We start from the raw sequence: 22,591 nt of genomic DNA, 5'->3' as shown, positions 1-22,591 counted from the left end.
CAGAGAATTGATGCTTTTGAACTGTGGTGTTGGAGAAGACTCTTAGAGTCCTTTGGATTGCAGGGAGATCCTATTCAGTGCATTGTAAAGGAGATCAGTCCTGGGTGTTCTTTGGAAGGACTGATGCAAAAGCTGAAACTCCAATACTTTGGCCACCTTATGCTAAGAGTTGACTCATTGGAAAATACCCTGATGCTGGGAGGGATTGGGGGCAGGAGGAGAAGGGGACAACAGAGGATGAGATGGCTGGATGGCATCACTGACTCGATGGACATGAATATGGCTGAACTCTGGGAATTGGTGATGGACAGGGAGGGCTGGCGTGCTGCGATTCATGGTGTTGCAATGACTCAGACAAGACTGAGCTACTGAACTGACCTGACCTGAACTTAATAAATAAAATATAATAACTTAGGACAGTACATTTTCTGGACTTCATTTCTCTAATCTGTGAAATGAGGGTGCTGTAGTATAAACTCTCCAAGGCTGCTTTAATGGAAAAACTTTAGTTTCTAATGAACCTGTTGGACAAAATGTTCTTAGGATATTTTCTCACATATGAGGATTGTAGGTAGAAAATGTTATGATTATATTCAGAAGAAATATAGTATTTTTGTAAATCCATTATCAACTATCAAAATTAAATTCCTGAAACCCCACAGCTAGCATGAGTCATTAACAACTTTAGATTAACTTCCTCTGAGTTTCATGATGGGCAGTGCATCTGTGCTGATTTAATAGAAATTTTATTGAATCTAAAATTTAGAACACTGGAATTTAATCATTATACAAGTCACTAAGTTACTATATTAAACAACTTATTTAATATCATTAAATCTCAGTTTACTCTTATACAAAACAGACACTATGATGCTGAAGCTGAAACTCCAGTACTTTGGCCACCTCATGCCAAGAGTTGACTCATTGGAAAAGACTCTGATGCTGGGAGGGATTGGGGGCAGGAGGAGAAGGGGACAACAGAGGATGAGATGGCTGGATGGCATCACTGACTCGATGGACGTGGGTCTGGGTGAACTCCGGGAGTTGGTGATGGACAGGAAGGCCTGGCGTGCTGCGATTCATGGGGTCGCAAAGAGTCGGACACAACTGAGCGACTGAACTGAACTGAAAGAACACTATCACAAAATATGAATATATATGAAAGTCCTTTACACATGCTAGTTTTAGTATAATTTAAATAAATCAGATAAAGTCTATAATATTGCTATGCAGCACTGTTATGATTATTATGATATAATAAATGGAAACCAACTTAAATATCTTGTGAAAAGTTCCTTAATTCTTCTGAATTGTCACAAGACTTATTTGTAATCTGCCTATAGGACTGCTGCTGTTGCTGCTGCTGCTGCTAAGTCACTTCAGTCGTGTCTGACTGTGGGACCGCATAGATGGCAGCCCACAGGGCTCCCCCGTCCCTGGGATTCTCCAGGTAAGAACACTGGAGTGGGTTGCCATTTCCTTCTCCAATTCGTGAAAGTGAAAAGTGAAAGTCAAGTCGCTCAATCGTGTCTGACTCCTAGTAACCCCATGGACTGCAGCCTACCAGGCGCCTCTGTCCATGGGATTTTCCAGGCAAGATTACTGGAGTGGGTTGCCATTGCCTTCTCCGGCATATAGAACTGCTGGATATTAATTAACATTCTAGTAAATAGTTAATGAACACCAACAATGTACCAAGAAATATAGCAAGTGATTAGTGAAAGCAATAATTTTCATCAATTAAGAAAAGGTTTCTAAAAAGAGGTAGCAGTTCAGAAAGCCTTGAAGGAAGGGGCGAAGTTCCATGGGGAACTGGTAGTGGGGGTGGTGGAGAAGTTTGAAATACTGGAAACAGCCAATTTAAAAAAAATATTTATTTACTTATTTGGCTGCTCTGGGCCTTAGTTGAAGCATGTGGGATCTAGCTCCTTGATCAGAAATCTGGATTGAACCTAACCCTAACCCTGCAATGGGAGGGAGTAGTCTCAGCCACTGGACCATCAGGGAAATCCTTGGTAACAGCAAGTGTTTTAACTCATAAGTCCTTGAAGGCAGTGTCTATACGTGTTTATAATCTTTGTGTTGGTCCTACTGTTTTAACGACCTTCACTTTATGCCCCTCACAAAACTTGTAGCCTGTCATCTTTAATAAACGAATTGCATAACTTGAGTGGAGGCATGCCATGCCTCTGGGGAGATTGTCTAACTTTAGCCTTTGCAACATAGTACCTCGAGGGCTTGTTGTAACACAGATGATTGGGCGTCAGTCTCAGAGTTTGGGACTCCCTAGGTCTGAGACAGGAGAAGGCAATGGCACCCCACTCCAGTACTCTAGCCTGGAAAATCCCATTGGATGGAGGAGCCTGGTAGGCTGCAGTCCATGGGGTCGAGAAGAGTAGGACACGACTGAGCGACTTCACTTTCACTTTTCATTTTCATGCATTGGAGAAGGAAATGGCAACCCACTCCAGTGTTCTTGCCTGGAGAATCCCAAGGATGGTGGAGCCTGGTGGGCTGCCGTCTATGGGGTCGCACAGAGTTGGTCATGACTGAAGCGACTTAGCAGCAGCAGCAGCAGGTCTGAGACAGAGGGGTGAGAATTTGCCTTTCTGTAAAGGTGATGTAAAATTTCCCAGGTTATGCGAATGGATCCAGGATCTTTGGAAAGCCACTGCTTTAGAGTAATTTATATTTACATTGCTAACATTCTTGTTTTTCTCTAAGCATCCAGAAAACTTATAATTCTTGTCAAACTAAGAGTCTTGAAAAAGTGTCATCCGATTTTGAGGGCAATCAAAACGATTGGGTGTGAATCTTACTCATTTTTGCACAACCTGTAGCCTATTGCAATGACGTTTGGAAAATACAAGGGTTCAAAAATACAATATTGAATATGAATTGACTGAATATTGATTGTATTGATTGCAATATTGAATATTGCATTGAATACTGATTGAAATCAAATGTGCAGTAAATATTAAGTTCCTTAATTAATCACCCCTTAGTAAAAAAAAAAAAAAGGAATGGATAAGTACCATTCCTGAGTTAGAAATATATATACCAGTATCCTTGCCTGGAGAATCCCAGGGACAGAGAAGCCTGGCTGGCCACAGTCCATAGGGTCACATAATCTTTGTGTTGGTCCTACTTAAGTGGCACGACTTAAGTGGCTTAGCACGGCACATAGAAAGGGTTGTTAAAAATTAAATTCGGTTCCTCAAGTCCATTAGCAATTTCCCCTCCTGTTTTGCCTTAGATATTCGCAAGTGTAACGCACCAGGAGCCTGGTGTTGAGCCTTGAGTCTGTATTAACATAAACATCCAACACGGTTCTTGGGACAATCAAAGCTAGTATGATCAGGTTCGGTCAGGTTCAGAAAACAATCTTTCCTCCTGCCTCCCATTGGGTTCAATGCTGCCTCCTGCTGAGCCGAATTTACTCTGGCTGGAGCTGAGCCCAGGCATCCCGACTACCACCGGACCTTGATTTTTGCCCAGGGAAAGCTCGAGACTTCCCGCCAAACGCGCGGATGTACGTCTCTCGGAGCCCAAGGCGCAGGCAAGACTGCGCATGTGCGGGACCAGCGGCCGCCAGTACCCCAACGTTGCCACGGACCGCGAGCTATGGCGGAGACGGAAGCAACCCTGCTGCGCCAGTTTCCGCTCTTTCTGCCCCAGAACCGGTCGAAAACCGTGTATGAAGGCTTCATTTCGGCTCAGGTATTCGCCCGGCTGATGCTCTTTCGTTCGGAGAGCTTTCCTTCGGCGGCGCAGCCCGGGCGGTGGAAGTCTGTGACCTGAAGGGTTAGGGGAATCGGACTTGCGGTTTTTGAGAAGGGTGGCCCGCGAGGGCTCCTCGGAGAGTAGAAGTTTGAGAATTGTGGGCTGTTGCTGGAAATCCGTTCCTCGCCGCCGTTTGCACTCCTGGGCCGGGGTAACCGCCTACAGGAGACGCCAAGAGGTCCGCGCGCGCGAGGAGAGTGGAGCGTTGGGGGCGGGGGGGAAACCGGCTGCGGGCCACGCCCCCTCGTCCCCGCCCCTCTCTGCCCGGCTCCTAAGCGTTGGTCGCACGTTTCACGTTTTGAAAAAATTGGTCAGTTTTTGCTTGCCGCGATAGTTAACATTCGCCCAGCCCCGCGAAGGTTGGAGGCCATTCAGAGGGGTGTCTGCGCTCTCTCATTATATTGGTATTTTCTGCAGAAAGAACATTTTTGGGAAGAACCTCATTTTAGCTCTCTGCCAAATCCAGTGTACCAGAGCACATCCAGTTGCGGTATTTTGTAGGAACTCATATGACAACCGCGGAGAAGGCAATGCACCCCACTCCAGTACTCTTGCCTGGAAAATCCCATGGACAGAGGAGCCTGGTAGGCTGCAGTCCATGGGGTCGAGAAGAGTAGGACACGACTGAGCGACTTCACTTTCACTTTTCATTTTCATGCATTGGAGAAGGAAATGGCAACCCACTCCAGTGTTCTTGCCTGGAGAATCCCAGGGATGGGGAAGCCTGCTGGGCTGCCGTCTATGCGGTCGCACAGAGTCGGACACGACTAAAGCGACTTAGCAGCAGCAGCAGCAGCATGACAACCGAATTACCTTTGCCGATTCCAGGTGGCCTCTCTTGTAGAGTTTATTACACATAGTAAACACGTGTAGGGCTTTGAAGTTTACAAAGCGCTTTCCAGCTACAATATCTCGCCTAATCCTCAGTCTTTTGAAGCAGAAAAAAAAATTTTTTTTTTCTCGTTTTATTGTTGAGTAAGTCACGGCATGGGGAATTGGGGGGGATTAAGTTACTTGTCCTTGATCGCAACAGACTCCTTTAAACTCAGTATATCTAATGCCACTCGTAGGTTTTCCTCCTCTACTAAGCTACCTTAGGTTAGAATTCTGAGTATCGACTTTGCTTTCTGGACAAATTGGCCCTCTCCCCAACTAGTGCACGTATTTTTTTGAGGATAGGGGCCATGTTCTAGCAATTACCACATGTTTCGAAGTTTCCTCAAAACACAATCAAGAATATTGAGTGAATTATTTAAATTCACATGCTAAATGAAGATTTTACCTATTCCTAAGAATATTAGCTGTAGTTCAGTTCAGTCTCTCAGTCGTGTCGGACTCTTTGCGACCCCAAGATTAAGAAAAGATTATAGACCACACACTTGAACTTCATTTGTTTTCAAATTCATTGTGACCATCACAGAAAGTAGTTTTCATCACGAAAGGTTAAATTTCGTTGTTACTTCTGGAATAAAGTTAATCCACCTTTTCCTTCCCCAGTTGGAAGTATTGGTCTTGAATTACCGAGTTGAAAACTTTCACAACATTTAGAAAAGTTGAAGAGATATTGCTTGTATCTGCTGAAGCTTCTTAGAAAACATGTAGCCATCAGTAGTCAGATTAGATGAAATTTTATTAGGATCCTTGCTTATAGCTACAATTTTCATTTTACTTGGCTTAAGCAGCTTGTTGAACTCCTAACCTGAAGATCTTATTTAACATTGTTTTGGTGAAGCACGGTTTTTCTAAAAATGTTTGTCTTGTGTATAATTTCAAATTTACAGAAAAATAGCAAGGATGTAGGAAAAATTTGTGTATACATGTGAGGAGATTCACTATTTTCTATTTGTGTCATTTGATTTATTCTGAGTCTGTGTATGTGGGTGGGTGTGTACACACATTATTTCCCTGAACAGTTTGAGATTAAGTTGCAGACACAGTGCTCCTGTATTCCTAAATACTTAAGTGTGTATTTCATGACAAGGACACACCCATAACATAGCCTCAGTACCATGATCAAAATCAGGAAATTTTATCATCATATAATACCATTATCTAATCTGGAGTCCAAATTCAGATTTTTTTTACTGTTGCCAGTTATGTTTTTTATACCCCTTCCCAGCCCCTAACCATCTGATGTAAAATGTCACATTATATTTAGTTGTCCTGTCTCTTTAATCTGGAGTAGTTCCTTAGTCTTCCTTTGTTTTCCATGAACTTGACATTTTTGGGGGTACAGGCTGGTCATTAGGTAGAATGTCCCTCAATTTAGATTTGACTCTTTTCCTCATCGTTAAATTCAGGTTATGCAGTTCTGACACACATGCCACAGAAAGAATATCGTATCCTTTTTAGGGCGTGGGATGTCAGCAGGTCTCATTATTGATGATGTTATCTCTGATCACAGGTTTAAGGTGGCATCTGCCAGATTTTCCTCTTATAATTATTAAGGACTTAGAGGAAGCTACTTTGAGACATCAAACTCTTTTCCCTCCCCACCACCTCCATTGTAGCAGCCATTGACTCTTGTTCCAGTCAGTTAATTGATGTTTCCCAATGATGATTTTCTTCTATATTTATTAATTGGCGTTCTGTGATAGAGTGACTTTCCCTTTACCATTTATTTATATCAGGCTTATGGATTTAAAAAGTAATTTATCTAATGGATTATAATCCTTTCTTTCCTATTTGATGTTTAAATTATTCCAGATTTGGCCAGTGAGAGAATATTTTTCTTGATGTGTTTTTAACAATCTGCATTTTCCCCTCATTACCGTTTTAAAGGTATCCTGTAGATGCTAACATGTATGTTTTATTTTTTAGAACTTAATTTTAATTTGTAGTTCCCCTGCACCTGGGAGTTATTTAATAGAAGATCTAAAATTTTTCTCATGGAATTCTTTTTTTCGTTTTAATTTGCTATTTCTGGTTTTATTGCATTGTGAATAAATAGTGATGATTGTAAAAATAAAATTTTATTTATTTGTGGGTGATCTGTGTGTGATTAAAAGGTGTTTTCTCTGTTATCAGATTCTTTATCTCCCCTTTAGTAAGCTTTGGTAGTTTGTTTCCTTTGAAGATTTTCATCTAGATTTTTGAATTTATTGGTTTAAAAGTTTATGATATTTTCTTATTATCCTTTTAATGGCTTTGGGATCTGTAATGATGCTCCCTATTTTGGTTGCCTTTTGCTGTATAGGACTGTTCCACACCTTGGTGCTTTAAAACAACAGACATTAAATTATCTCACCTTTTCTGTGGATAAGGAATTTTTGTGGATCAATGACTCAGCTGGATGACAGAGAAGGCTATGGCACCCTACTCCAGTACTCTTGCCTGGAAAATCCCATGGACGGAGGAGCCTGGTAGGCTGCGGTCCATGGGGTCTCGAAGAGTCAGACACAACTGAGCTACCTCACTTTCACTTTTCACTTTCATTCATTGGAGAAGGAAATGGCACCCCACTCCAGTGTTCTTGCCTGGAGAATCCTAGGGGTGGGGGAGCCTAGTGGGCTGCCGTCTACGGGGTTGCACAGAGCTGGACACGGCTGAAGTGACTTAGCAGCAGCAGCAGCTGGATGATCTTGGATCAGTGTTTCTCCTGAGATTGCAGTGAAGATGTTGGCCAGGATGTCTGTTATCTAAAAACTTGACTAGAGCTAGAAAATTTTGCTGCCAAGTTTGTTTACTCACACAGCTATAGATTCAGTTCAGTTCAGTGCAGTCGCTCAGTCGTGTCCGATTCTTTGCGACTCCATGAATCGTAGCATGCCAGGCCTCCCTGTCCATCACCAACTCCCGGAGTTCACCCAAACTCATGTCCATCCAGTCAGTGATGCCATGCAACCATCTCATCCTCTGTCATTCCCTTTTCCTCCTGCCCTCAATCCCTCCCAGCATCAGAGTTTTTCCCAATGAGCCAACTCTTTGCATGAAGTGGCCAAAATATTGGAGTTTCAGCTTTAGCATCATTCCTTCCAAAGAACACGAGGACTGATCTCCTTCAGAATGGACTGGCTGGATCTCCTTGCAGTCCAAGGGACTTTCAAGAGTCTTCTTTAGCACCATAATTCAAAAGCATCAATTCTTCGGCGCTCAGCTTTCTTCACAGTCCAACTTTCACATCCATACATGTGGATGTATGAAAAAACCATAGCCTTGACTAGTTATAGATTAGAGGCCTCAGTTTTTTACTGCTATTGATAGAGGCCTCAGTTCCTCACATGTGGACCTCTCATAGTGTTGTTTGACTGTCATCACAACAGGGCAGCTGTCTTCCCCCTGAGTGACTGATAGAGAAGTTAAGCAGAAAGCTGCACCTTGCTTTTTCTCTCCCAGCCTCTAAAGTTACACATTTATTTCTGTTTTATTCTGTTTGTTAGAAGCAAGGTCTCAAATCTGATTCATATTAAAAGGAGATGAGGCACCAATGCTTTAAGGTAGAAGTGGCAAAGAAATTATGAATATATTATATAGATAGCTCTCATGTCCATTCCTGATATTGGTATTTTGTGTGTGTCTCTCTTCTTTTTCCTGATGGATTTGGATATCTGTAAGTCTTACTGATTTCTTCAGAGAACCTACTTTGATTTTTTATTTTTCTCTGATGTTTTCTGTTTCTGTTTCATTGACTCCTGATCTTAAATTTCCTAATTTGTTTAGGTGGAAGATTAGGTCTTTGATAATGAGACCTTTTTCTTTTGTAGTGTAGATACGATATTATTTATATAATATGAATTCTGTTAAATTTAATAATAATTGGATCGCACTTTATGGTGTAGAATATGGTTTATTTTGGTAAATGTTCTGTGTATACTTGGAAAGATGTATATTATGCTGCTGTTGGGTAGAGTGTTCTATAAATGTCAGGTCAGATTGGTTCATAATGCTATTCAAGTTTTGTATATCCTTACTGAGTTTCTGTAGTTGCTCAGTTAATAAAAGAGGGCATTGAAATTTCCAACTGCATTCAGTTTGTTTAGTTGCTCAGTCTTGTCCAACTCTTTGCAACCCATGAAGCACAGCACGCCAGGTCTCCCTGTCCATCAGCAGCTCCCGGAATTTACCCAAACTCATGTCCATCGAGTTGGTGATGCCATCCAGCCATCTCATCCTCTGTCATCCCCTTCTCCTCCTGCCCTCAATCTTTCCCAGCATCAGAGTCTTTTTAAATTACTCAGCTCTTCACATTAGGAGTTTAAGCTTCAACATCAGTCCTTCCAGTGAACACCCAGGACTGATCTCCTTTAGGATGGACTGGTTGGATCTCCTTGCAGTGTAGGGGACTCTCAAGAGTCGTCTCCAACACCACAGTTCAAAAGCATCAGTTCCTTGGCCCTCAGCTTGCTTTATAGTGCAACTCTCAAATCCATACATGACTACTGGAAAAACCATATCCTTGACTAGATGGACCTTTGTTGACAAAGTGATATCTCTGCTTTTTAATATGCTGTCTAGGTTGGTTCCTTCCAAGGAGTAGGCGTCTTTTAATTTCATGGCTGCAGTCACCATCTGCAGTGATCTTGGAGCTCCCCAAAATAAAGTCTGCCACTGTTTCCATTGTTTCCCCATCTATTTGCCATGAAGTGATGGCACTGAATGCTATGATCTTACTTTTCTGAATGTTGAGCTTTAAGACAACTTTTTCGTTCTCCTCTTTCACTTTTATCAAGAGGCCCTTTAGTTCTTCTTCACTTTCTGCCATAAGAGTGGTGTCATCTGCATATCTGAGGTTATTGATATTTCTCCTGACAATCTTGATTCCAGTTTGTGCTTCCTCCAGCTCAGCATTTCACATGATGTACTCTGTATATAAGTTAAATAAGCAGAATGACAATATATAGCCTTGACTTACTCCTTTTCCTGTTTGAAACAGTCTTTTGTTCCATGTCCACTTTTAGCTATTGCTTCTTGACCTGGATTCACATTTCTCAGGAGGCAGGTCAGATGATCTGGTATTCCCATCTCTTTCAGAATTTTCCACAGGTTCTTGTGATCCACACAGTCAAAGGCTTTGGCATAGTCAATAAAGCAAAAATAGATTTTTTCTGGAACTCTCTTGCTTCTTTGATGATCCAGCAGATGTTGGCAATTTGATCTCTGGTTCCTCTGCCTTTTCTAAAACCAACTTGAACATCTGGAAGTTCACATTTCACGTACTGTTGAAGCCTGGCTTGGAGAATTTTGAGCATCACTTTACTAGCGTGTGAGATGAGTGCAATTGTGTGCTAGTTTGAGCATTCTTTGGCATTGCTCTTTGGGATTGGAATGAAAACTGACCTTTTCCAGTCCTGTGGCCACTGCTGAGTTTTCCAAATGTGCTAACATACTGAGTGAAGCCCTTTCACACAGTCATCTTTTAGGACTTGAAATAGCTCAACTGGAATTCCATCACCTCCACTAGCTTTGTTCATAGTGATGCTTTCTGAGGCCCACTTGACTTCACATTCTGGGATGTCTTGCTCTAGGTGAGTAATCACACAATGGTGATTATCTGGGTCATGAAAATCTTTTTTGTATAGTTCTTCTGTGTATTCTTGCCACCTCTTCTTAATATCTTCTGCTTCTGTTAGGTTCATACCATTTCTGTCTTTTATTGAGCCCATTTTTGCATGAAATGTTCCCTTGGTATCTCTAATTTTCTTAAAGAGATCTCTAGTCTTTCCCATTCTATTGTTTTCCTCTATTTCTTTGCATTGCTTGATGAGAAAGGCTTTCTTATCTCTCCTTGCTATTCTTTGGAACTCTGCATTCAAATGGGTATATCTTTCCTTTTCTCTTTTGCTTTTTGCTTCTCCTCTTTTCACAGCTATTTGTAAGTACTCCTCAGACAGCCATTTTGGTTTTTTGCATTTCTTTTTTGGGGGGATGGTCTTGAGCCCTGTCTCCTGTACAATGTCACGAACCTATGTCCATAGTTCATCAGGTACTCTGTCTATTGGATCTAGTCCCTTAAATCTATTTCTCACTTCCTGTTAGGGATTTGATTTAGCGCATACCTGAGTGGTCTAGTTGTTTTCCCTACTTTCTTCAATTTAAGTCTGAATTTGGCAATAAGCAGTTCATGATCTGAGCCACAGTCAGCTCCTGGTCTTGTTTTTGGTGACTGTATAAAGCTTCTGCATCTTTGGCTGCAAAGAATCTAATCAGTCTGATTTCGGTTTTGGCTATCTGGTGATGTCCACGTGTAGAGTCTTCTTTTGTGTTGTCCTTCCAATGAATATTTAGAAATGATTTCCTTTAGGATGGACTGGTTGGATATCCTTGCAGTCCAAGAGACTCTCAAGAGTCTTCTCCAACACCATAGTTCAAAAGCATCAATTCTTCAGCCACCAGCTTTCTTTATAGTCCAATTCTCACATTCACACATGACTACTGGAAAAACCATAGCTTTGACTAGGTGGACCTTTGTCGGCAACGTAATGTCTCTGCTTTTTAATATGTTGTCTAGATTTGTCATAGGTTTTCTTCCAAGGAGCAGGTGTCTTTTAATTTCATGGCTGCAGTCACCAAGTGCAGTGATTTTGAAGCCCCCCAAAATAAAGTCTCTCACTGTTTCCAATGTTTCCCCATTTATTTGCCATGAAGGCTTCTCTGAGCTGATAATTTCTTAGACCTTCCTTGTCTCTGATGACTCTGACTCCTTTATGATTATGAAATGACCCTTTGAGGAATTCTAGTCAAGTTTATTGTAGGACACTGCTCTACTAGGATTTGCCTTTTTTTCTCGTGATTAGGCTTTATGGGTTTTTGAGAGAAACATCGCGAAGTTTAGATACCATTTCATCACATCATATTAGGGGTACATATTGTCAACATGATTTATGACTGTTGATGTTGTCTTTGATCACTTGGCTGAAGTTGTGTTTGTAGGTTTCTCTACTGGGAAGTCACTTTTTTTCCCACCCCTTTCCATACTGTATTCTTTGGAAGAAGTCACTAAGAGCAGCCCTTACACCTGTGGTGGATTCATGTTGATGTATGGCAAAAGCAATATAATATTGTAAAATAATTAGCCTCCAATTAAAATAAATAAATTAAAAAGAAAAAAGAAAAAAAAAAGTGGGGAATTATACTGCCTCCCTTTTCAAGTGGCGTATCTATATACAGTTGACCCTTGAATAACGCAAAGCTTAAGTGTGCTAAACCTTGTGGGCTTGAAAATCCATCTGTGAAATCAGCCAAGTGCAGATTGTATAGTACTACAGTATGTAGTTACTGTAAAAAAAAAAAAAAAAAAAAATCTATGTATAAGTGGGCCTGAACAATTCAAACTCATGTTGTTCAAGAGTCAGTTGTAATTTATCTGGAATTCTTCTGTATGGGAGATTAATTTCTCCATTTCTTAATTCAATCATTTATATCAGTATGGACATACAGATATTTTATATTTTGAATTATATTCTAGCACTACATTATTTGTTGCTTAAGTTATTCCAGCTTTGGCACAATTAATTATGCTTTAAAGAGATTTTAAAAAATAAGAAAAAAGTCTTTTATATTTATCTATATATTTACTGTTTCTGATACTCTTTGTTCTGTATCCAGATTTCCATCTTGTTTTGTCGTTATTGTTGTTCAGTCACTCAGTCATGTCCAAGTCCTTGCTACCAGTGGACTCATTTACTTTCTTCCTAAACTTGTTCCTTTAACATTTCTTATAGTGCCTGTCTGCTAGTGATGAATTCTTTAGCTGTTTTACGTCTCAAAAATTGTTTATTTGGCCTTTTGAAAGATACTTTCACTGGGTATAAAGTTCTAGGTTGACTTTTTGTTTTAGTGCTTTGGCAGTTTTGTTTCATTGTCTTGTTTTATTGTGTATGAGAAATCTGTACTTTTTATCTTTGATCCTCTGTAAGTATATTGTTTTTCTTTGGCTGTTAACATTTTTCTCACTGGTTTCTGTCAATTTGTGATGTTCCTTGGTGTAGTTTTCTTCATGTTTTTCCTTCATAGGGTTTATTGTGCTTTTTGGATCTGTATTTTCATTTAATTTGGAAAAACTTCAGCCATTATTTCTTCAAAAAGTTTTTTGTTCCTTCATGCTTCCTATGTTGGGGATTCCAAATACATGCACATTAAGCCACTCTAAGTTTTTCCATAATTTGTTGATTTTTTTTTTTTCTTTTTTTCAGTCAGTTTCTCTGCTTTCTTTGGATGTTCTACTTCTGTGTTTTCAGGTACACAAATATATTTTTTTCAATGTTTAATCTGCTGTTAATAACTGCATTGTAACATATTTTTCATCTCAGACATTGTATTTTTCATCTCTTCAACTTGAGTCTTTTTGGGTTTTTTTTGTGTTTGTTTAGCATACTGATGCTTTCCTCTACCTTCTTGAACATACATAATACAGTTATAACTGCTTAAGTATGGGAGGGGAAGCTCTATTATCTGCCATTTTTATATTTGTTTCTCTTGATTTTTCTCTTTTTAATCTTATTTTCTTGCTTCTTTGCATACCTGGTATGTTTTGATTGGTTGACATACATTGTGCATTCCACTGGTTGTATGAAGTTTTTTGTTCTCTTAAATATTCTTGATTTCAAAGAACCAACTCATTGTAAAAGACCTTGATGCTGGGAAAGATTGAGAGCAGGAAGAGACAGGGGCAACAAGTAGAGATGGTTGGATGGCATCACCAACTCAGTGGACGTGAGTTTGAGCACATTTTGGAAGATAGTGAAAGACAGGGAAGCCTGGCATGTTGTAGTTCATGGGGTTGCAAGGAGTTGGGCACAACTTAGTGACTCAATGACAACCATTAAATTACTTGGAAACAGCAAATCTTTCCAAGGTTTACTTTTAAGCTTTGTTAAGCTGAAACAGAACAGACTTGAGCCTAGAGATTTGGTTGTACCACTGAGACAACACTCTTAAGAGTACTGTTTAGTAGCTCTTATAGTACAAGATTTTCCACTCTGGTTGGTTAGAACATGATTTCTTTTAGCTTTGTGTGAGTGCCTCGAGGTATTCTCTTATCTCTCCGTCTTTAGGTAGTCTCACATCCTGTGTCAATCAGTACTCAGCGGAAGAACACGTTTTAGGAATTCTCTGAAGTTCTGTAGAATTATTCTCTGTGTAATTTTTCTCCATGTATTTCTCTCCTCTTTTGTACTGTATCTTGTAAATTCTACATGCCTTGGCCTCCCCTTACTCAGGCCTGTCTTCTCAAATAATAGAAAATGTTAGGCTCTATTTGGTTCTTCGTCCTTGCTGTGCAGCCTGAAAATTCTCCAGGCTGGCCAATTACAGAGACTTTTCTCCTTTGTTTCCCTTCTTTCAGGGGTCATTGTCTGACCCTGTGCTGCCTGTTGTTTGATGTCTAAAAATCATTGTTTCAGATATTTTGTCCAATCTTTTGGTTAACATGGGAAGGTAAATCCTTCCCTGTTGTTCCATTGTATAAACTAAAGGGCATTCCCTTTCAGTTTCTCAAAGGAATACTGAATTATATATTATTAAGTGAGCATTTTCACTCACATTATTAAAAGTTTGTTCCACTGTGGCTTTTTAAAGTCTTGTTTTAAGATATCTGGTGCCAGTATTATTCTATTTCCCATATGTTATTTGATCTTTTTCTTATTGGTTTTTTTTTTTTTTTTTTTTTGCTTGTGTTCCGCTTCAGTTGCTGCTCTCAGGTGGTCTTTAATTTTTTCTCATTTGGTCATTTTCTTACTTTTTTGTCTTGAAAGGTAAGAAATTTTAATTTTACTCTATTCTTCTTTGAACAGCTCTTAATTTATCCTTCCATTTTAATATTATTTTGTCTTTTTTTTCTCTTCAGTTTCTGTTATGAGGTTTTAAAATTTCTGAATCTGGGTGCAAATAGTCACCAAATAACGTTTAATTCAGTATTGTAATTTGTTTATGCCTTGTGGTTTTTGTTTACGTTGAGGGATTGTCATCACCTGAAATGTCTCAGTTCTTATTTTTTAAAAATTTATATATTTATTTTATTTGGAGGACAACTATTTTACAGTATTGTGATGGTTTTTGCCATACATCAGTGTGAATCAGCCATAGGTATACATAATGTCCCCTCCATCCTGAATCCCCCTCCCACCTCTCTCTCCACATTTTGTTTTTGTCTCATAGTAGCTTAGCAGGTCATAGTAGTATGCAGGTCAAGAAGCAACAGTTAGAACTGGACATGGAATAACAGACTGGTTCCAAATAGGAAAAGGAGCACATCAAGGGTGTATATTGTCACCCTGCTTATTTAACTTATATGCAGAGTACATCATATGAAATGCTGGACTGGATGAGGCACAACCTGGAATCAAAGATTGCTGGGAGAAATAGCAATAACTTCAGATATGCAGATGACACCACCCTTATGGCAGAAAGCAAAGAACTAAAGAGCCTCTTGATGAAAGTGAAAGAGAAGAATGAAAAAGTTGGCTTCAAACTCAGCATTCAGAAAACTAAGATCATGGCATCTGGTCCCATCACTTTGTGGCAAATAGATGGGGAAACAGTGGAAACAGTGGCAGACTTTATTTTTTTGGGCTCCAAAATCACTGCAGATGGTGACTGCAGCCATTAAATCAAAAGACGCTTGCTCCTTGGAAGAAAAGCTATGACAAACCTAGACAGCATCTTAAAAAGTAGAGGCATTACTTGCCAACACAGGTCCATCTAGTCAAAGCTGTGGTTTTTCTAGTAGTCATGTATGGATATGAGAGTTGGATTATAAACTTTGGCTGAGTGCCGAAGAATCGATGCTTTTGAACTGTGGTGTTGGAGAAGACTCTTGATAGTCCCTTGGACTGCAAGGAGATCCAACCAGTCCATCCCAGAGGAAATTATTCCTGAATTTTCATTGGAAGGACTGATGCTGAAGCTGAAACTACAATATTTTGGCCACCTGATGCAAAGAACTGACTCACTGGAAAAGATCCTGATGCTGGGAAGGATTGAAGGCAGTAGGAGAAGGGGATGACAGAGGATGAGATGATTGGATGGCATCACCAAGACAATGAACATGAGTTTGAGCAAGCTCTGGGGATTGGTGATGGGGTAGCAAAGAGTCAAACATGACTGAGCTACTGAACTGAACTGAGCTTATCATTGATGGAGACATTATCTTTGTGTTTGTCAACCGTTGGCTGCAGTAATTTGTTAAATTCCTCAAGAATACCCTCTTTTGACCTACATAGCAAGGAAATCAAAAAAGAAGGAATATATGTGTATGTATGGCTGATTCATTTTGCTGTACAGCAGAAACTGATACAGCAGTGTAAAGCAACTATTCTCTAATTAAAAAAAGTATTCTCTTCTGTCTGCAAAATGTAGTTTACTTGATGGATGGTTTTTTTTTTGGTAGTGTTGTAGGAAGAATCCAGCATTTTTAATGTTATGTAAGACCCTCAGTTTCCCATAGTTGGTACTTTTTCCTCCTAACACTGTTTCCAAAGGATAGCCCTTTTACCATCTTCTGCTTTTACAGTTCTTATCCAAGATGAGATCCTTGACTTTTATGTTGCTAATTCTTTATTTTTCACACATAATCTAATCCCTTCTTCTGTTTTCTGTTTTTTTTTTTTTTTTAAATTTCCTGAATTCCCTAGCTCTCTCAAAGGACTTGATGTAGGAGCCCCAGGATGGAAGGCACTGGAAAGTGGTTTGTATTTTTCTTCTTACAGGCAGTTTTGAAGTTTATACTCTTCTCTTTCTTCTGCCTCTGCCTAAGACAGGGGATTTTTGTGGTTCTATTTGCTCTTAATTTTGATGTACATATTTTTTGGGAATGGTATGTAGAGAGATTCAGATTTAGACAACTGTCGATACTTTAGTTTGCTGTAAATTTGGAAATTCTTCATGAGAGCAGTTGACGTATTTTTTTTTCTATGATTTAACTAAAAAAAGATAATTTTAAAGTATTATGGCATGTGACATGGCATTTGACTTTTAAAATGGTTGGATTTTGCAAATTAGGGACTTTGGAATTTTATTATTTTATGTAACTATTTTTCATGTAAATTTTGAGTTCCAGATTGTTCTTACACCTATGTGTGGGATGTCTATAAAGTTAGGTTAAGGTTACTACATAATACTTTTTAGTGGTTTAATGAAATAGTGAATTATTGTTACTTGACCTTTTGAAAAGGTCAGTAGTACATTTTGTTTCATTTTTTTAAAGGACATTTAAATGTAATGAAAGTCAGAACTGCAATATTACCATGAAAGTAAAGGTTATGGGGTACATTTAATTGTGTTCCTCTATTTTTGAAACTGCTTTGAGGGAGATTCTGATAAAATTCTCGTGGTAATTGTTTTTCAAGAATTTTATTACTCTTTTTCATTTTATACTGTTGGAGTAAAAGATTATATTTCTGTTTGTCTTTTTCTGCTTACCTTTGCTTAGATTTCATGTGTATTATGCTATTTAAGGTACAAAGTTTAAGCTGCTTTCCCATTCACTTTCTCAAGAAAGTAGAACAGTATATTTCTCAGAGAACTGTCCTTCGTTCCTTAGAAAGACTTTTAAGTAAAATTTAGTTTTTTCAGATTATAGTTAATGAATATTTAAATTAAAATAAGTAACAGTGTTTCAAGGATTTTATTTATTAAAGGTCTGCAAGTGTGGGAGAACTAAATATACTCTGATTTATGAAAATATTTCTCTGATGTCTGTATATTAAGATTATTTAAATATATTTTCACTTTATTAAAATTTGGAACACTACAAATATGGGGTATGTCATGTTTTTTCCTTCTATATTCAGATCAGTTTGAAGGAATTTCTTTTTTCTTGAATTTTTTCCCTAAGAAATAACATTTAACTTTCTCCTTTATGTCTGCATAACAATTTGTTAGTATTTCTTATTTATGTGAATGACTTTTTCTTTAAAAACAAAATCCTGTCTCAGTGTTTTGATTACCCAGTAATCACAAAAGTTTCTGACATATTTTTGAGTTATTTTCCCTTAAATGCACTGTTTTGTTGCTTATATTTTAACAAGTATTTGAATAAAGTTGATACCTTTTAGAAAATACAGGAAAATGTTGCCTTTTTTATGTGACTCTGATTGACTTCTCTTAATTTGAGTTCACACCTTTTTAATATTTTCCACAGGGAAGAGATTTCCACCTGAGACTATTGCTGCCCAAAGATTTGCAGCTGAGGAATGCCAGGTAATGTGGTGTTTTGTTATATACTCTACAGGCATCTTGGCGGGATGGGCAGTCACATCTGTATAAGCTGATTCTGTTTGTTAGAGTTCTGTTTATTAATTAGTTAACCAGAAGCATTTCTGATTTTTGCCAATCAGTGTGCTTTTTAAATGATTTTCTGTGGTGTTGAAGTGCTCTTCAACAGCAAAACAGTCTAATTTACTTTTTATTTAAAGCAGTAAACAACAAGTGAAAATATTTGGAGAATAGAAAATAATTAGAAAACTTTGTTTCCAACTTTTGACTGATGTTAATTATGTGTATGTTCAGGCATGGGAAGCTCCACAGCATCAGTTCTGCCCTGATAGAAATTAGGTGTCAACATGGGCTATAGGTATTGACAGCCCTTCAAGGAATGTCAAGAGATGAGAATAGAAATTTAGGTAGCACCCAAAATCTAATTTCTGCTCCAAAATTTTTCTGAGGGTAGGAAGGGAAGAAGAATCCAGAGACAGTTATGAGTAGAACTGACAGGATTTTGTGACTGATCAGAAGTGGGAGATAAGAGGGGGAGAGGAGTGGAGGATTCTTTGCAAATTCCTGACTCAGATCACTAAACTAGAGAAGAAGTCACAGATGGAAGAAGTTGAAGGGGAATTGTTTTAAGGCATATCAGATGTGAAGTATGAAGAGGAGATTTTAGTAGGTAGCAGTGTTTTGGTTGGAGAAGGAAATGGCAACCCACTCCAGTGTTCTTGCCTGGAGAATCCCAGGGACAGAGGAGCCTGGTGGGCTGCTGTCTATGGGGTCGCACAGAGTTGGACACGACTGAAGCGACTTAGCAGCAGCAGCAGCAGCAGCAGCAGCAGCAGCAGCAGTAGCAGTGTTTTGGTGGGGAACTTAAGCATGAAGCTTGGAGTGGAGATGTGTGTAGAAGTCACAGTAGGCATGGGATTTAGGGCCATGAATGTGGATAGGTTTTCCTGCATGGATAGAGTGAGAAGAGAAAGCTAGTAACATAATCTTGAGGGCATAACAATATTTAAAGGTGTGGTAAATAAAGAAGACCTTGAAAGAAGACGAAGTATTGACCAGATTTAACAGGAAAACCTGGACAGTTATTTCTGAAATCAAAGAAAGAGCAGCTTAAAAGTCAGTGGTTAACAGTGCTTAGTGTTGCAAAGGGGTCAGGTTAGATTGCACGTTTCATGTAGTGGTTGAAGTCGGCTTGTACTGGGGTTTTTGGAGTGGGTAGAAAGGAAATGTAAACAGTAAAAACTACTTGAAGAACAGGAGTGGCTATAGAAAGGTGTGCAGTCAAGGAAGAGTTATAATTATGTGTTTTCTTAAAAAGAAGATTTGCTCAAACAAGTTACAGAGGTAAAAATGCTAGCGGAGAGTAAGGATACCACAGTAAAGGAGTAATTAGTGAATTGATGTGACTGAGTTGGTGGCAGGAGGTGGAAAGTATATTTGAAGATGGGGTTTCCCATGGGCAGTCGAATGAGCTATTCTGCCCCTGTGATAGGAGATAGCAGAGAGGATGCGGGTTAGCAGACCAGAAAAGGACAGTCATGATGGTTTGAAAAGACCATGGTTGAGAAAACTCAGACTTTCTACTTGTAGGTAAGTAAAAGCATTTCTAGAAGAGTTACCTAACAGTGTTAAGAATGCAGCTGAGGGTGAGCCGGTAGATAGATGAACATACGGTTAAAAGTATGTATGTCCTTAATCTGGAATTTAAGATTAGATTGTTATAATGGACACAGGAGCCTATGGGGCTACAGTTCACGAAGTCTCGAAGAGTCAGACACGACTAAGCCAGAGCAAACACAGATTGTTATAATGCATTTGGTTTCTCAAATACAAGTTCTGTAAATTATGATCAAAACTATTGGTTTTATTTAACCTACCTTGGAAAAGAATCCAGTTCAAGAAAACATTGCTTTGGATATGTTAAAATTAAAAAAAACGTACTGTTTGTTTGCATGTCATTTGCTGATTGCAGTCATTTATATTTTGAAATAAAGTTAGTACCAACAGTTTGAAGACATGAGTTTCAACAGTACTAGCGGTAAAAATTTTATTAACTTGTCAGAATTATGTTTATGTCATTCTTTTGTATGTATGTACATATTAGAGTTGGCATACAAATGTTTTTTCCTTTTAATTCTAAACAGTGAACAAACCATTTTGTTCCATTAAAATTTTAGATTACTATGTAGTTGGCAGCTGAAAACAGCACTTAATGGATATCATCACATAGTACAACAGGTAAGTCCTTTTTGTTAAAAGCTTTGTTTTAAGTGAGGGCAGTTACTTAATCTGATCACATGGACCACAGCCTTGTCTAACTCATGAGCCATGCTGTGTAGGGCCACCCAAGATGGATGGGTCATGGTGGAGAGTTCTGAAAAAATGTGGTCCACTGGAGAAGGGAATGGCAAACCACTTCAGTATTTTTGCCTTGAGACCCCAAGATCAGTATGAAAAAGCAAAAAGATAGGACACTGAAAGATGAACTCCCCAGGTCGGTAGGTGCCCAATATACTTTTGAAGGTCAGTGGAGAAGTAACTCCAGAAAGAATGAAGAGACGGAGTCAAAGCAAAAACACCACTCAGTTGTGGATGTGACTGGTGATGGAAGTAAAGTCTTATGCTGTAAAGAGCAATATTGATAGGAACCTGGAATGTTAGGTCCATGAATCAAGGCAAATTGGAAGTGGTCAAACAGGAGATGGCAAGAGTGAACCTCGGGAATCAGTGAACTAAAATAGACTGGAATGGGTGAATTTAACTCAGATCATTATATCTACTACTGTGGGCAAGAATCCCTTAGAAGAAATGGAGTAGCCATCATAGTCAACAAGAGTCTGAAATGCAGTATTTGGATGCATTCTCAAAAACGACAGAATGAAATCTGTTCGTTTCCAAGGCAAACCATTCAGTATCACAGTAATCCAAGTCTATGCCCCGACCAGTGATGCTAAAGAAGCTGAAGTTGAATGGTTCTATGAAGACCAACAAGACCTTCTAGAAATAACACCCAAAAAGGATGTCCTTTTCATTATAGGGGACTGGAATACAAAAGTAGGAAGTTAAGAGAGTAACAGGCAAATTTGGCCTTGGAGTACAGAATGAAGCAGGGTAAAAGCTAATAGAGTTTTGCCAAGAGAACACACTGGTCATAGCAAACACCCTCTTCCAAAAACACAAGACAAAACTCTACACATGGATGTCACCAGATGGTCAATACCAAAAACAGATTGATTATATACTTTGCAGCCAAAGATGGAGAAGCCCTTATACAGTCAGCAAAAAAGACCAGAAGCTGTGGCTCAGATCATGAACTCCTTATTGCCAAATTCAGACTTAAATTGAAGAAAGAAGGGAAAACCTTTAAACCATTCAGGTATGACCTAAATCAAATCCCCAACAGTTATACAGTGGAAGTGAGAAATAGATTCAAGGGATTAGATCTGAAGGACAGAGAGACCGAAAAACTATGGTGAAGATTCGTGACATTGTACAGAAGGCAGAAATCAAGACGATCCCCAAGAAAAAGAATTGCAAAAAGGCAAAATGGTTGTCTGAGGAGGCCTTACAAATAGCTGTGAAAAGAAGAGAAGCAAAAGGCAAAGGAGAAAAGGAAAGATATACCCATTTGAATGCAGAGTTCCAAAGAATAGCAAGGAGAGATCAGAAAGCCTTCCTCAGTGATCAGTGCAAAGAAATAGAGGGAAACAATAGAATGGAGAAGACTTGAGATCTCTTCAAGAAAATTAGAGATACCAAGGGAACATTCCATGCAAAGATGGGCACAATAAAGGACAGAAATGGTATGGACCTAACAGAAGCAGAAGCTATTAAAAAGAGGTGGTAAGAATACACAGAAGAACTGTATGAAAAAGATCTTCATGACCCAGATAACCACGTTGATGGGATCACTCACCTAGAGCCACACATCCTGGCATGTGAACTGAAGTGGATCTTAGGAAGATCACTACAAACAAAGCTAGTGGAGGTGATGGAATTCCAGGTGAGCTATTTCAAATCCTACAAGATGATGCTGTGAAAGGGCTGCACTCAATACACCAGCAGATTTGGAAAACTCAGCAGTGGCCACAGTACTGGAAAAGGTCAGTTTTCATTCCAATCCCAAAGAAAGGCAATGCCAAAGAATGTTCAAACTACCTCACAATTGACCCTCATCTCAAGCGCTAGCAAAGTAATGCTCAAAATTCTCCAAGCCAGGTTTCAGCAATACGTGAACTGTGAACTTCCAGATGTTCAAGCTGGTTTTAGAAAAGGCAGAAGAACCGGAGATCAAATTGCCAACATCCACTTGATCATAGAAAAGGCAAGAGAGTTCCTGAAAGACGTCTACTCCTGCCTTATTGACTATGCCAAGGCCTTTGACTGTGTGGATCACTTTCATCAAGAGGGTCTTTAGTTCTTTACTTTCTGCAATAAGGGTGCTGTCATTGGCATATCTGAGGTTATTGAAATTTCTCCCGGAAATCTTGATTCCAGTTTGTGCTTCATCCAGTCCAATGTCTCTCATGATGTACTTTGCATATAAGTTAAATAAGCAGGGTGACAGTATACAGCCTTGACATACTCCTTTCCTGATTTGGAACCAGTCTGTTGTTCCATGTCCAGTTCTAACTGTTGCTTCTTAACCTGCATACAG

At 39.2% G+C, this 22,591-nt stretch overlaps 1 protein-coding gene across 3 annotated transcripts in view; it reads left to right on the top strand.

The window, feature by feature from the left end:
* The first annotated feature begins 3,581 nt into the window (after positions 1-3,581).
* The window catches only part of FANCL (Fanconi anemia, complementation group L), a 90,216-nt gene continuing 71,206 nt past the window's right edge, over positions 3,582-22,591 (top strand). For all 3 annotated transcript variants that reach the window (XM_010862940.1, XM_010862941.1, XM_010862938.1), the window contains exons 1-3: positions 3,582-3,720; positions 17,861-17,919; positions 20,112-20,172. In XM_010862940.1, the coding sequence (XP_010861242.1) occupies positions 3,625-3,720; positions 17,861-17,919; positions 20,112-20,172 (216 nt within the window). In that variant the 5' untranslated portion in view covers positions 3,582-3,624. The remainder of the gene's footprint in view (positions 3,721-17,860; positions 17,920-20,111; positions 20,173-22,591) is intronic.

The sequence above is a fragment of the Bison bison genome, unplaced genomic scaffold (assembly GCF_000754665.1).
Source record: "Bison bison bison isolate TAMUID 2011002044 unplaced genomic scaffold, Bison_UMD1.0 scf7180017864486, whole genome shotgun sequence".
In the NCBI taxonomy this organism is placed as follows: Eukaryota; Metazoa; Chordata; class Mammalia; order Artiodactyla; family Bovidae; genus Bison; species Bison bison.
This window is presented reverse-complemented; position numbering and strand designations above follow the sequence as displayed.